This window comes from Pteropus vampyrus, unplaced genomic scaffold (genome assembly GCF_000151845.1).
Source record: "Pteropus vampyrus isolate Shadow unplaced genomic scaffold, Pvam_2.0 Scaffold24, whole genome shotgun sequence".
NCBI classification, from domain to species: Eukaryota; Metazoa; Chordata; class Mammalia; order Chiroptera; family Pteropodidae; genus Pteropus; species Pteropus vampyrus.
Genome location: NW_011888805.1, coordinates 4,748,092 through 4,764,237, shown reverse-complemented (window position 1 = coordinate 4,764,237; position 16,146 = coordinate 4,748,092). Strand labels below are relative to the sequence as shown.

Genomic DNA, 16,146 nt, shown 5'->3' with positions numbered 1-16,146 from the left:
GTTAGGGAATTTATGAGAGAGTCGAAGGTTGGGCCCAAACGATGGCAGCTTACTCAACTGGGATGATGCTTTTTCAATGTAGAAAATCAAGGTTGGATAGCGAAATGAAACTATAGAAAGGGATGATGAATCTTGCTAAACTTTAGCTGTTGTGTCATGGTTTCATATGATAGTTGGTACGTGAAGTGTGTACCCTGCTTGTCACTGTCTTCTCCAGATTTTCTGGTGGCAGGCTCCTTGTCATTCTGCCTCAACCTGTCAGAGACCTCTGAGCACCCAATCTAACTTCAAGTCGTTTGCACATTGCCGTGTTTTGTTTCACTTGAAATCATTTTTCTTGATTTGCTTGAGAAGAATAAGGACTTGTCTGACTTTCCTATTGCTGTATTCCCAGCACCCATAACAAGGTATGCGTTCAGAGTAGGGTCCAACAAATATTCATTGACGGAGGATAAGTTTATATTTTACAGTACATAGTTGATGTTGCCTTCCTTTGAAGTGCAGGCTTCAAAAATCTGTTGATCCTTTACATAACTTATTAAAGATGCCTACATGGACTATGATACTATACACTGTTTTTATTTGTTTGTTCTCTTTTAATGACTTGTTTTGGTTTTGTCCTTTGAAGCCTCACAGGAAGAAAAAGCCCTTTATAGAAAAGAAGAAAGCTGTGTCTTTTCACCTGGTCCATCGGAGCCAACGAGATCCTTTAGCAGCAGATGAAACTGCACCCCAGAGGGTTCTGTTGCCTACGCAGAAAGTAGGTCTTATTCTTTAGCCAGTAAGTTTGTAGGTGGACTGTTGGTAGTTTTAATGAATGATATTACCTAGCTGCTATTCTCAGATAACCGATCTTCTGAGAAACAATAATCTATGACTTAATTTTCAAGAAATGTGCTGATTTTTACATCATGCATATTTATTTTGATTGGGAGGATAAAGCATATTTATTTGAGATGTTTAAATGAATAAATCTTGTAGAGTAATGGTAAACATTTACAAACTATCAGCTACAGTACTGCATGGTGTTACTTAGGGCACAGCCAATGCTCAGTCTCGCTTTCCCTAAGATCCTTTCTTTTCATAACCACAACCTGCATTTTACCTCCTGGTCACTCATCTCATGAAATGTATACCATCAAAACTCATGAGGTGATTTTAGAAAATGCCAGGGAGCCTTTAAAAGGTTGATATGGTAATGATCAGAGCATCCTTGTTAAGTATGAGTAACGTGAAAGGAAATGTTGGGGAACATTGACCCTATTTAGCTTTTCAGTAAAACCAGTTTGTATTGTACACTGAGAAATTTCTTTGTATATAATACAAGAAATTGTACTTAACCTTTTAGGGCCCCCTAGTTTTTTTTTCTAACTCTCCAGTACATAACCAGACAAATTGAGCACATGCGTTTAGAAGCTGTTTAGAAGCTGTTTAGAAGCTGTTTCCTGAGTTTGTCAAGAATTCTTTGTCTCATTCCTGTTTAGAAGCTGTTTAGAAGCGGTTTAGAAGCTGTTTCCTGAGTTTGTCAAGAATTCCTTGTCTCATTCCTCTCCAGCACAGTGTCCATGTGCCATCTGCCTCCTGTTCTGAACACTCACTGGAAGTTTCCTGTGCCTTATCCTTGGAAGGGGTACTAATTCCATTGCGTTATCCTAGGTAAATGATGAAGAAAGACGAGCAGAACAGAGGAAGTATGGGGTGTTCTTTGATGATGACTATGACTACCTGCAGCACCTGAAGGAACCTTCTGGGCCCTCGGAGCTTATTCCCACGAGTACCCTTCGTGTACCCAACAGGGGAGAAGAAAATGAAGAGACTTCAGTAATTTCAGTAAGACTTTTAAACCATTAAAGTGTAATAGTGAAAAAAACACCATTTTAAAATCAATATAACTGTTTGGGTTAAGAAATGGTGTCAATCTGAGGAACACAAATATAGGCCATGTTCTCCCTTAAAGTTGTATGTGTGTGCACACACGTGTAATCAGGAGAGAGTAGGCTGCCTGTTCTCTGGTGGCAGTTGTCCAAAGTAACAGCCTTTGACAGTGTTAGAACTTTTCGTAGACATGGTCATGTCAGAAAGCACTTTTCAGCAGAAGAAAAGCAGCTGACGTTCCATATGTAAACAACTTTCAGCCTTTTCAACTCTGTTCTGAAATAGACTATAACTTCATTGGAATGCTCAGAACTTTAACACTTATAAAAGCTGCAGGCTAACCTTAAGAATAAGAGTAACAGATTGTAATGAAATTTCTGTTACTATCCTCAACAGAAATGCAGTCCACTTTAATTCTTTATCTTTTAAGTACAAAAGAGAGCACATATTTATGTGAAGTTCGTGCTACCGGTTTGTTTCCCTTTTACGTGAAGGGTGCCCATGTCGCCTGCCTTTGTTATCCTGTTTTTTATTTAGTATTGGTATAGAGTAAATTTATCTGTGAAACTTTTATGTTACCAGGCACTTAAAAAAAAAAAGGAAACATTCATTTATTGGGTTTCTTGACAAAAAGGAAGAGATAAAAAGGGCACCAGTTTCCGCTGCCTCCCATTCTCCAGTCCTCTCATGGTTCTAGGCCTTTTTTCCCTCCGGGAAGATGTGATCATAGGTCTTCCAGTCCATAGTTTGCTGCTTAAGGAGAGTTAAAAGGGTTGGATTTCAGAGTATCATATTAAAGAAAGAGGTGAAAGCTGCAGCTGTTCATTGACGCACTAGATCATACCTCTCGTAAGGCCACACACCCCACTACCATATCTCTAAATCCACTTACCTGCTCCTTCTTCCCTAAGGCTGTTAGGTCAGTAGTAGGGTACTTAATCTTATTGACTCACTTCCTTCTAGGACTTACTGAGGGAAGAGAGGGGGTCCAGTAGTGGCTCAACTTCTTTTACCTTACAGAGAAAAGTTTTAATAAAGTCCTGACATTCTTCTGGCTAAATGTTATTGACCAGAACAAGATTAACTTTCTTTCCTTAATTCATTTTGTGTGAAAGTAATCACTTAATTGGCTTTTTAACAGAATAAGGCTTTTAAATGGACACTTTGGTGATGTTTACAAGATGAGTGAATTATGTTTAAAGACAAAATCGTTCCTGGTTTTCTGCAGCATGATGCAGAAATGTAGATGAGTCCTGTGTTTTTTTAACCTTTAAGTTGTTTGTAACAAACCAAAATTAAATAAACCAGAAATGTCGAAGAAGCCCTAAAAATAGAAAGTAAGGCAATGCAGAAAGGCAGTACACAAATTCCTTAGTGCTGCTTGAGTAGCCCCTGATTTTCACATGACAGAAAGCAGGTGCTGTCATGGTAGAAAGCAACTAGGCAAACTCAATATATTTAGGAACTACTGCAACCAGTGAAAATAACACTCCTCATTTTTAAAATTGTAATCATTTTCTAAACTCTGATTGTGTATACGATTCTGTTTCCCAAGATTTGAAAAGAATCTCCAAATGTAAATTCACTAAAAACAAGATGATCTTCCCTTTTTTTAACCCTTAAATCTCAAGAATTAATAATCAGAGTATCTTTAAAAAAAAAGAAAATTTTTTTTACCATAATTAAAAAAATTAATAATGTAATATACCAAAAAATTATTAAATTATGCACTTTAAATGGGTGAATCATATGCAAATTATATCTAGAAAACCTGTTTTTTAAAAAGGACTGTGCAGCAGAAAACCAGATCTTTGCCTGATATTTATGCCATCAAGAAACTCATTTTGGAAGCCATCACAGCTTGCTCAGCATGCACTACTACACATAGCCTTTACACATGCTCTCCTGAGGCTTCCAGTTCAGCTTGGTCTAAGCCACTGACAGTGTACACCCCAGCTTCACGCCTTCTACTCAGCTGAGAACAAGGAGTGGCTAGTGAGGTACACGGACACAGATGACATGTAGCGGTGACCCTTACATTATTAACTATCTGGTTGAAAAGATGAAACTAAAGCATAAGGACCAGTCAGAAATTATGTGCCAGCACAAATTGAAAATATGTGCCAGCACAAATTGAAGTAGATTGTGTGGTGTAAAGAATGATGGGAGTTCATGCAATGAGAGGTTTTAGGACAGCAATCAAGAAGTGCATGCTGAGCAAGCTGTGGAAGCGGGAGAAACCGAGCTGGCTAGTAAAGGGTGGGTGCTATCGAGAGAGGAAGGAAAATTCCAAACAGAAAGAAGGGACATGAGGTATTGTAAAACATAGCATTGGGCACACGCGTGCTCCATAAATTACTTTGAATTATTCTATGATGTGAGGAACTGGACTTGATTTACATGGAGGTCCTGTTACTGAGTAACAGTAAGAAATTTGGATATAAAGAGTAAGTCTTAATTTTACAGAGCCTTGAAAATTAGTGAAGAAAACATAAGGTCAGGGAGGTCACATTATAAAGCATTAAAGGAGTTTAGGCTGCCAGTGATATGAAAGTCGGATTAGGTGTAGACTATCCAAGCAGTGCTTATAGTAATCTGTGTCTTGATTAACCATGAGTTAGATGGTGCCCAAAAAACTGATACGAATTCACTGTTTACCAGGGAGTTCAAAGGGATATAGAGATGGAAAGAAATGATTTGTGACCACCCTAGGATTTACAACAGCTGATTCAGAGAAAGGCCATTACAGAGATTTGGACATTATCTCTGTCTAAGAGGAAAAAAATTTGTTTTCGAAACTTGATGGGAGTGGAGTTAGAAGACTTGGATTTGAATCCCAGAACCTCACTTAACCAGTTTCAGGCAGGCAAGCTATTTAACTTTTCTTTTGTTTCACTGAAACATGCTGATTTTTCAAGGGGTTGTGAGGATTAAATGGAATAATATACTGAGAAAGCTTTGTGAAGTATTGCAGGGAAGTTCCTTTTGAGATAATGATGAAATACATATATTTAAAGTATATAACAAGTAAGAAAGAATGCAGAATGTCGGTGTGCTAGTTTCGTAGGGAGGCCATAACAAATGACCACAAATCACCACTGGGTGGCTTACAAGAACAGAAATCCATTCTCAAAATTCTGGAGACAAGTCTGAATTCAAGCTTTTGGCAGGGTTGGTTCCATTTGCGGAGCTCAGGAAGGATCTGTTCCGCACCTGTGTCTTAGCTTCTGGTGATTGCTGGCAGTCCTTAGTGTTCTTTGGCTTGTAGGTACATCGCTCCAGTCTTCTCCGTTTTTACATGGCGTTCTCTCCTTTGTGTCTTCAGGTATTCACGTGGCCTTCTTAGATATAACCAGTCATTGGATTAGGGCCCACCACAATCCAGTGTCACCTCATCTTAAGTAATATCTGCATGGATCCTATTTCCAAATATAAGGTCACATTCTGAACTTCCAGTGGTTGTGAATTTTGGGGGGACACTTTTCAAACCAGTATAGTAGTTCAGAAGTATTGCTAAATAAACCTAACCATTGTGTAACTTCTTTTTCAAGACCACCGGAATTAAGTTGCCTTCATCAGTGTTTGCATCGGAGTTTGAGGAAGATGTTGGATTGTTAAATAAAGCAGCTCCTGTTTCAGGTGTGTTTAATTTCTTTACTCTTTCAAGTAGATAGAGCTGCATTTTCCAAAAATAAACAGGTAGTAATGAGACAGAGCTTTTTGTTCCTGATAAAATGTTGGAACAATTGAGATGTGTCTGAATTCAGATTAACGGTCATTAGAGAGGGATGAGTGTGATTGATCGGCATCCTTTTATTGACATCAAAATCTCAGTCTTTGAAGTTCCTATTTGGAGAGGAAAGTGGGAAAATTATTTTTGGTGATTTGGTAGGGAAATTTTAACCTTGACCTAACCTCTTTAAAAGGAAATGGTGATACTCAATTAGCCTTACATACATATGATGTAATCTAGAAAATGCTTAACATGTTAGCTTTCACAAGTTCTCCCGAGTATGGAAGTATTTTATAGAAATCTCATTTTATCATCTATTTCAGATACTCTGAAAAGTTAACTTTTTTTTTCAGAACCAACACTGTATTTTAGAACAAACACAGAAGTCCACAGAAATGGCATTTGGTATTTTCACTTAAATTACTGAATAACACTTTAACAAAATTATCGACTTAATTATTAAGTAGCACTTGCCATGTAGCATTTATTTATTCAATCTACACATTTTTGAGTTGCCACTATGTGACAGGCTCCTGAGTTAAACCAGAATAAAGTATAATCCCTGACCTCAAGGAATTTACCATCAGTTGGGAAAGATAGACAATAAATGGGAAATTATGGTTACAGTACAAATGAATAAATGGTAAGGCATCAAGCCATCCTTGGGGAATTGGGCGAGGCATCCTAGAGGAAATCATTTCTAGGTTAATTTCTTAGGTCGAAGTTAAGCAGATGGATGAAGGAGGATGGTGTGGGGAGGAGAGGATATATCAGACAGAAACTGTATGCAAAAGCAGGAGAATATAAATGCAGGAAACTACACACATTTTTAGCATGCCTGGAATGAAGGGTAAAGGTTACTGCGAAACGAGGCTGGAGAATCAAGCAGTAACCATGTTGTAAGGGGTGTCGGAAACCACGTCACTTTACAGGTTTAAACCTAAAACTTTTTCTTAGACTGTAGTATTTTTATATGTAGAAGAATATAGCTGAAGAAACAGATTGGGATCTACTAAAATCTCATAGTCTGAAAGGACAAGGTTTACTAGGCAACAAATACTTAATTTGAGTTTCTTCTAACAGGTGAGAGTTATTTCTAACAGGTGAATTTAAAGCCCAGTTTCTTCCTGCAGGTTAAAGCTTTGAATTTTGCTAAATAGACACAGTTTAATATTATAGATCTATAATGGAAGGATTTTTACCAGTGTATATTGAAACTGGAGGGATTTTTTCCCCCTTTTTTGTTCTTGCAGTCATCCATCTCTGTTTGTTTTTCTCATTAGACCGAACTTCTTAGTCATTCTTTTATGCTCTGGGATATGATAGGTATTCTGTTAGTTAAGTGAAGGAATGATGATCCTTTCTTGGGAATTATTACTCAATTTTTGTTTTCCTTCTAGGACCTCGGCTGGATTTTGATCCTGACATTGTAGCAGCTCTTGATGATGATTTTGACTTTGATAATCCAGATAATCTGCTTGAAGATGATTTTATTCTTCAGGCCAGTAAGCCAACAGAAGAGGAAGAAGGAATGGATATACGGTATATGTAGTTTCTTTTGAAGTGGATGACCTGACTGTTGCTTCTTTAATAAGATAGTAACCATGGAATGTTACTGCTGAAAGAGTCCTTCGAGAGCATTTAGCCTGAGACTTCTCTGTTTTAGAGCAAAAAAATGTGAGACTTGAGGTCTTTACAAACCGTCGGTAGGTGGGGCTAAAGTCCAAGTTGCCCGATTGCTAGTTTACTTTCCCAGCCATACCAGACTAGTCAGGCAGCACAGCTGTTCCTGCCCAAACAGGAACCCTCCCTGAAATACCCTCAAATTTCACTTGTGTAAAGTCATTTGGTTCTGTTGTTTTTCAAGTTGTTTTGACAGTTACTTTATGACTCTGACTTTAGGAAATATGAGGCTGAAGATGGCAGTGAGTGGGAAGATGTGGATGATGAGAAAGAAAGAGGTAGCGATGATCACTGTGACTCTGCAGGCTCGTTATCAGATGAGGATATGTCTGCTCCTGGAAAACCTCTTGGAGCTCTAGAAAATCACTTGTTCTGGGAAGAGGAAACAAAAAGCCGCTTTACTGAATATTCTATGACGTCCTCAGTCATGAGGAGAAATGCACAGTTGACCCTACATGATGACAGATTTGAGAAGGTAAGGTTACCAATTAAGGGTCTTTGAATACTAGTTCCTAGTAAATTTTATATGACATTGGAATCCAACGCCAAAACTTTCAGCATTAGAAATAGACCATAACTTTTATTAAAACAGACCATGAAACCACCCTAATTTTAATTCTGGAAAGAATGCAAATAGGTCAAATATGGCTTGTCAAACCTCATGACTTCCCTCTTAGAATGCTGACATTTTGATTCCAAACATCTCCAGTCACAGTCCCTAAGATTATGCTAGTTTCCTTAAGCAGTGGCTTGAGCATAAACAAAATTCCATTTCTTTCCGTTTTTTTTGTATGTTTTGCTCACTGATATATCCCAAGACCTAAAGTGGTGTCTGACATGTGGTAGGAGTTTGAACTTTGAACTGTTCAGTAAATGATTGAAGAATGAATGAATGAATGGTTTCCTTCAAGATGAATCTAAGATAAAGGTGCTAACTTTACTGCCTTTAACTAAGTACTAATTTCCTTCTTCTCGCAAAGAAATAGGCAAACTGTTACTACAAATAAGCTCATTTCAGGAGTCACATCACTCCCTACTTACTCTTTCACAAAGCCCGATAGCATGAACAGCATTTGAATAATACAAGAAACTTCATCATCTAAACAAAAATGAAATTTGTACATTAGTTTGCACAATCAGTGAATTTGAAAGTATAAAATATTCTGAGGTGAAGATTCTGCAAAATGCTCTCCAAGCTGAACAGAATAACTGCCTTTTATTTTCATATTAAATGGCAGCTATTTTCAGTCTACATGTAAGTTTAAAGTGCTGGGTAGAATGTTTTTCATATCATGTTAATGGTGCCGAATCCCTGTTAATATTTCAATGGTAGATGTGATCGCATGGTAGTGCTTATGTTGTGTAGGAATAAAATTAATGTAAAAATAACATTTAAATGCTGTAGTCTTCATGAATGCGTTCATTTTCATGGTATCTTTTTATATTCAAGTTTTATGAACAATATGATGATGATGAAATTGGAGCTTTGGACAACGCCGAATTGGAAGGTTCCATTCAAGTAGACAGCAGTCGCTTAGAGGAAGTTTTGAATGACTACTATAAGGAGAAGGCGGAGAAGTATGGTGGATTTTCCTGGCTTACCTTTCTTTTTTCAGTTTCAAATAAAGTCTGTAATTGTACAAGTTAATTGAAAATCACCCAGTTAGAATCCATATTAAGAAAATGATACATTTTTCATAACCTTTGGCTCACATTTTGACATTAAGAGTTCTGCAGCTGCATATGACAGAGGGTGGGAATGTACTGAGAACCCCTTTCTCTATAACTTTGTCCTAAGAGTCATGGAGGAATAACTGAGGGTTAGAGGGGGAAGTACAAGGTCACATTCCACTTGAGAATGAGAATGAGCTTCTGGCCGAAGAATTATGCTAACTTTGTAAATGTATATTCTTAATCTTCCTGAAATGCCAGGCGTTCTGAGAAATAGATATCGATGGCTTATAGAAAGATAAGAGTTTGTCCGTCCAGCTGGATTAGCATAACTTTCTAGCCAAATATTTGGTGAATCAACACTCACATTAACATGGTTTTTCTGAGAGAAACTAATGAGGTGTTTACATCTGCTAGAAAGGTCTGTGTTCTGTGATCACTATCATATGCAGATCCTACAGCAGGATAAGAGCTGCATACTTTGAGTTATTTGAATACGTTGGAGAGACAGATGGGCTAATGCTTTTTGAGGCTTTAAAAAAGATTATGTTTTAGGAAAGCTGCTATTTTGTTTAATGTGTTATATCCTTGCAAAGACACAGATAGATTTTTCCTTCCTGTCAGCAGAATGAACGTCCAAAACCTGCTAGGAGGGAGAGGCTGAGCTAGATAGAGCTAATTTTGACAGGAAGTGACAAACGGGGCACATGAGTATGTGGATTTTTAAAAATGTTATTGTTTCCATAGTTTAAGTGCGGTTTGGGTATAATAATGGGTGGTGTTCTTTTTTTCCCCTCTTCTATCTTCATTTGTGAAAACCCACTCAAAAGTTGTGTAAAACTGAATACTCTCGAACCCTTCGAGGATCAGGACCTGCCAGTGAATGAACTTGACGGGTCTGAGGAAGAAGAGATTGTTTCTGTAGTTCTCGAAGAGGTCAAAGAGAAATGGGATTGCGAATCTATTTGTAGTAAGTATCTTAGTGTCCACCTCGCTGCTAAAAGTTGTGACAGTAATTTCAAAGTATTAAGTACATCAACTTTTTGAAAAAGTACATTTTTCTGAAAATAACTTGGAAAAAGAAATATTCCTACATTATAAATGATATAAAAACATTATAAGAGAGACTTCAGTGTTATTTTGAACTATGAAAACCCCAAAATTGGGAATATCATAGGAACTCAGTAATATTTTGCTGAGCTGAAAGTGTACTTATTGAACCATGATTTTTTTTTTGTTTTTTTTTTTTAGGTACATACTCAAATTTATATAACCATCCACAGCTTATCAAGTATCAACCAAAGGTAAGTTCTAATGTCCCGAGCTATTTGAAATGTGCAGTGCAGGAACTGAAGTGTACAAATTATTTTTCTACGGTGACTTTATCTCTCTCTACTGGCTACCAACACCGTTAGGAAAAGCAACACCAATGTGTCATAAGAGAGCTATTTTTTAATAGAAATGGGAAATAACTCTAGTGCCATTTTTGTCTTTCTTTTAGCCCAAACAAATCCGAATATCTTCTAAAACAGGGATACCTCTCAATGTGTTACCTAAGAAAGGGCTTACAGCAAAGCAAGTTGAACGAATGCAGAAGCTTCATGACAGTGATCTCCCGGAGGTGTCAACCCAGCCACGCTCTAAAAGTGAAAGCAAAGACGAAAAAAGAGCAAGAAAGCAAGCTGTAAAAGAAGAGCGCAAGGTGAAGTACTCTTCCCAGACGTGGGATTTGCAAAGAGCTGGTGGGCAGGGAGGTCCTGGGGGTTTTCTTTAGCGAAATTAGTTTGCATCAGGTTGAGGATTTGAATAACATGCACATATTCCTATACAGGAACGGAGAGTAGAGAAGAAAGCTAACCAGTTAGCCTTTAAACTGGAGAAAAGAAGGCAGGAAAAGGAGCTGCTGAACCTGAAGAAGAATGTTGAGGGGCTAAAGCTATGACAGTAGAGCTTCGAGGGTAAGGCACAGTCCCCTTCGGGGCTCCTCGTTATGTTCAGGAATGAACGAGGATCTTCAAAGGGACAACACTGACCTGCCATTTTTACTGGCAGGTACTGTAGAAGAAACAGTACAATATTTGTATTTATACCAGCAAGTTTGTAAATATTGTAATATTTTTAAATTTAATACGATAAGCTTACATTTGCTCTGAAATAAATGACTTCATGAATGTGAAATGTTTGGATGAATTAAAGGAAAATGTCTTCATAACTTAAATGGAATTGGTGTGTTATTTGTATGGTTGTCCCAGTTGTCTTTTGCAGATGTTCTCAAATATTTCTTTGAAACCTCTTCAGTCCTATTCAGAAGGGGCTTAATTTGCTGGATGTAGAAAAGTGGCCCAGTTAAACTCAATTTTGAACTGCTGAACGGTAAGAAGAGTGTTTCTGAGAAGATTCCACTGATAGGAAGCTGTTTTCCTTTGCTGTATGTAAAGGGCTATTTCAAAAGGATGGTAAAACTGAATATTAAGGTTTTTGGGACTCAATTACTGGATGACTTGCTTTTGGAATTTAGGAACAGTGAAGACAGGAAACAGAAGAAGAAATAATCAAGAAAATTTCCTTGGCTTCAGTGCCTGGCTCAAAGTCAGAACTATTTGCTTCAGTTTAAACTAGAAAGTTTGTCTTTTCAACATTATTTAATGCTTGGAACCATTTATACTTGACTAAAATACATAGTTGAAAACTCCCTGCTTTTCTGATGAGTTTGTTTTTTAAATATCTTTAAGCTTTTTCAAGGCTAAAGCAATGACACCATCACAATTGTTAATTATTTGGTAAATTGTGACTTCCTTGCAACAGACAAGTTGTTAGTGACCCTTTTTCATGTGTCCATGACTGGCATGTTATCTGGACTCTTCTGGAAAAGATACCTGGACACTGTTGGTCTGAGTTGGGAACAGAATGGCTAGGGCAGAACCATTTTTAGCAGGTGAGCTGCATTTGCTACCTAAGTTATTAGGAAGTGTCTTCATCTAATTCATTTGATTCTGGTTTTCCCACAGCTGGTGTCATTTTGTTCTATATGTTATCAATTCTAAATCTCTTATTACTGTAGGAGTTTTAAAAGAGTTATGAGAAACAATAGCATTAGGGACTCTACCAACATTGATTGATACAAAAAACTTGGCTGAAGAATTTATCATTACAGAAGTAGAATACTGGAAAGTGTGTATTTAAATGCCAACCCGTGGAAGCAAAGGGTCAGATGATGGTTTATGGTATTATTGGGAATAGATTAAATCCTAAAAGGATTGCCCATTTATTTTGATAGCTATCTCAGTCCTAGGTCTTCAAAACCAGCAAGAAACTTATAGATATGGAATGTTACTTAGACTTCGTGCTATTCAAATACCATCTTACGAGCTTCAAATTGCGCTGCACTTTACCCAAAGGGCTTAAATCAGTACATTACGTACTTTGCAATTAAGAGAACATGACAATAAGCCACAAGTCTTGGTGAAGCACATTGGGATTTAGGTTGATTCTCCTCCAAATTTAAAGGTCTTAATTTTATTTTTGAGAAATTCTTACACAAAAATTTTATTTTTGAGAAATTCTTACAAAATTTTTAATTATGAAATTTTGGAATATTGATGATTTGAGTCATCTATAAACAGTGGTTGGGAACTTAAGCTCCGTGCTAAATGTCAGGAGTGCAAAGCGATAAGAGGGGTTTCGCCTTCAGGACTGCATCATCTGAGGAGGCAGGGTGTGTGCAGCAAAATATTACTGGCAAGGGCAAGTCGCTGTGGTAAGTACCACTTAAAATGAGACTGTTGGTACTTGCTGTTCCCCCTGAAATGATCTTACTACAATTAAACCTTTCTCCAGGTTATGTCAATTATCACTTCCCCGTGAACTTTTTCCTGATGCATTTTAAAATAGCACCCTGCATTCTTTATGCTCCTTCCCTGCTTTATGTTCTTCATGGCACCTATTGGCATCTGAGATCTTGTTTTCAGTCTCCTCTCACAAAAATGAACTGAGGGCCGGGGATTTTTGTTAACTGCTTTATCCCTTGGGTCTAGAACAGTGCCTGACATTTGGTAGATGATCACTAAGAAATATGTAAATGAATGGATAGGTGGGAAAGACAGGAAAGTATTGCTTAAACCTGAAGGGAACAATGGGACCTAGACTATGTTAGCAGGAAGAAAGCCTGAAGCATCCCACGCAGAGGGAGCAAAATCATGAATTTGTCCGCTTTATCTCAAGGACCTATTTTGTGTAAGCATTGTCCACGAATGCTATAAAATTACTTTTTGAGATATTTTAGAAGTACTGTTATTTTACAAGTCAAACTAAGTATCAGAAACGTACCACTTGTGTATGTTACCTGGTGTACATTATATCCACACCTCTATTGTGATGTCATCAAATCACCTCAGGTGAAGGACAGAACTCTAGCCATGCTGTAACTTTACTGTTACATTATCAATATGTTTATGTTGCTTCTTCCTGTGTGTTAACATAGTATGCTTCGTTCATCTTGTTTGTTTCAGTTAAAGGTCAGGAGAAGGTAAAAATTCTAATGGCCTTAAACTTTAATTGTGAAACTTATAAGAGAATGTATAATAGTACAAACACACCCACTATTCAAGTTAAGAAATAGAACATAGAAGTCACCTGTGGGTTCCTCCTCAATTTCATTTCACTCTTTTCCTTCGGGTTCCTCTTAGGTACTTTCTAGACTCCCATCACCTGTATGGTACCCTTGAATGCAGTATCTTGTTTAGTTTTGAACCAGTAAGAAGCATAAATCTAGCACTATATAGGAAGGCAATATTTACTACAATTTGATGAAGGCATCCTTAAAATGAGCTGAATAGTCTGAATTGTGAAACTTATAAGAGAATGTATAATAGTACAAACACACCCACTATTCAAGTTAAGAAATAGAACATAGAAGTCTGATATCAGCTTCTAGAGTTTACAAGAGCCCCTGTGGAGATGTCAGTGAGCAGGTGATGAGTGAGTCCTAGGGAATGTAAATCACCACAGCTGGAGCATCCTTGATCTCCTGAAGAGATATCCTAGAGGTTGTATGCATGTTTTATATTTTCTGCTTCTAAGCTCACCTCAGTTAAGATCAATGCAGAACCTTCTCATGTAGTGAAATTAATGTCCTCAGCTGATTTAGACTTCAGAATATGAAGAGGAGAGTAGGCATTTCATTGAGACATGGTCAAACAAGCCCAGTATAGAACAGAATGGGAGCTGGATGCACTAGGATGTGCTGTCCTCGGATTGCAAAGGCAGTGAATACTGGTTATGATGGCCTTCGAGATGCCATTAATCACACGCCTTCACTCTGTCCTGGAGTGCTCTAGTTCTGGTAACTGCTATTATGGGAATTCTACCTATTTGCTCACCTAGTTGCAGAGCACATCCTCCAGTCATTCTTGAGAACAGCATCTACAGAATGTAAACTTTGTGAAACCTTGCATGTCTGGAAATATATTCTACCCCCATATTTGATTGACAGCTTGACTAGGTAAAATACTCTAGTTTGGAGATTATTTTCCCTCAGAAGCTTAAAGGATTTTTCTCATTTATTTCCATTTTTATTGTTTGGAATCTGAAGGCATTCTGATTCTTGACACTTTGTATGTTAGTTTTGTTTTGTTTTGTTTTGTTTTTTATCTAAGTAGAGCCTCTGTCTCCAGTGTTCTAAAATTTTACAATGATGTTTATTGTTATAGATCTGTTTTCATCCATTGTGCTGGGTCCTTTCAACCAGAAAGCTCATGTCCTTTCACTTCTGGAAATTGTTAAAACTTATTTTTATTTTCTTCCTTGTGTTTTCTCCTCTTCTCTCTTGAATTCCTATTATTTGGAGTAGAACCTTCTAGACAGGTACTCTAATTTGCTTATGTTTCTCTCCCATTTCTATGTCATTTTACTTTCTGGGCGATTTCCCTAATTTTATCTCTCGACTTTCTTATTGAGCTTTTCATTTCTCCTATAAGCCTTTTAATTTCCAAGAGCTTTAGTTTTCCTTCAAATTTCTTTTTTGTTTGTTTTGGGCTTACATTCTAGAGACTTTGCTTAGATCTTTGGAAATTCCTGTCTGTCTGTTCATGATTAAGATTGGAGGAAGAAAATACTGGAAAGTCTAAATGAATAAGTAATGTTTGATAATTTTAAGCTTTCTTGTAGGCTGGTCTGAATGAGCTGTTTGGAAATCGGCCCAATGTCAGTATCTGTATCTGTTTCCTCATGGAATAGTTATATTCCCAGGGAAGTTTTTATTCTGCATTAGGAGTAAAGGGCAAGCAAGCAGAGTTCTGTGAGCCAAGTAGAGGAAGGTAGGTATGGGGGTATTCTCTGCTTTCAACATCACTACTCGTATGATTAATCACTAGATTATATGCATACATATATGTGTGTATATGTACATATATACGTGCACATGTGTATACATATAGAGTTAATCCTTAGTAATCATGGAATCCCTATTTGCAAATTTGCCTACTTGCTAAAATTTCTAACTCTAAAATCAATACCCAAGGCACTTTCATGGTCAGGCATAGACATGCACATAGCAGTTAAAAAGTTGTCACCTGGCATGCATGTTCCCATCTAAGGAAGAAAAAGGTGAGGTTCTGCCTCCTAGTTTCATCTCATACTGTCAACAGGTGTCCTTTTCACAGTCTAGTTAGTGCCATATTTTCATGTTTTTTTCGCTTTCTCAGTGATTTCATTGTTGAACATGGCCCCCAAGCATAGTGCTGAAGTATTGTCTAGTGTTTCTAAGCACAGGAAGGCTTACAGAGATAATATGTCCATTAGAAAATATTCATTCAGGTGTGAGTTATAGCGTTGTTGGCCATGAGTAGTTCAGTGTTGTTGAATCAACAATATTTATTTAAATAAGGTGTCTTTAAACAGAAGCACATAAAAAAGGTGTAGATTGATAGGATGATAAAAATGTGACCAGAGGGTCACTGGATCTAACCCTGTACCTGCCCCAAGAGTGATGAGTCCATGTTTGCTCATTTAGTGCTTGCAGAGAGGGAACATAATTACCACAAATACTGAAAGTCAGCCGCGTGCTTGTGTATTTATCTACCTCTCCATGCTGTCAGCTGTGCCTCATGTTGACTCCTGCACAGACCTCCTCTTTTATCTGTTCTGGAGAGTAGACTTCTGCTAGAGTTGGGGAAGGGCAATCACCC

General features: G+C 37.5%; 2 protein-coding genes across 2 annotated transcripts in view; both read left to right on the top strand.

The window, feature by feature from the left end:
* Window positions 1-529: 529 nt before the first annotated feature.
* On the top strand, window positions 530-11,180 carry LTV1 (LTV1 ribosome biogenesis factor). Its single transcript, XM_011356128.2, has 10 exons — window positions 530-760; window positions 1,657-1,830; window positions 5,427-5,514; window positions 7,009-7,150; window positions 7,511-7,766; window positions 8,742-8,869; window positions 9,793-9,932; window positions 10,214-10,266; window positions 10,464-10,664; window positions 10,794-11,180. The coding sequence occupies exons 1-10, from the start codon at window positions 545-547 to the stop codon at window positions 10,902-10,904; spliced, it is 1,509 nt and encodes a 502-aa protein (XP_011354430.1). The 5' UTR covers window positions 530-544; the 3' UTR covers window positions 10,905-11,180.
* Window positions 11,181-14,242: 3,062 nt separating this feature from the next.
* Window positions 14,243-16,146, top strand: part of ZC2HC1B (zinc finger C2HC-type containing 1B) — a 30,724-nt gene continuing 28,820 nt past the window's right edge. The window contains exon 1 of the mRNA XM_023528332.1: window positions 14,243-14,303. Coding sequence (XP_023384100.1) covers window positions 14,243-14,303 — 61 coding nt within the window. The remainder of the gene's footprint in view (window positions 14,304-16,146) is intronic.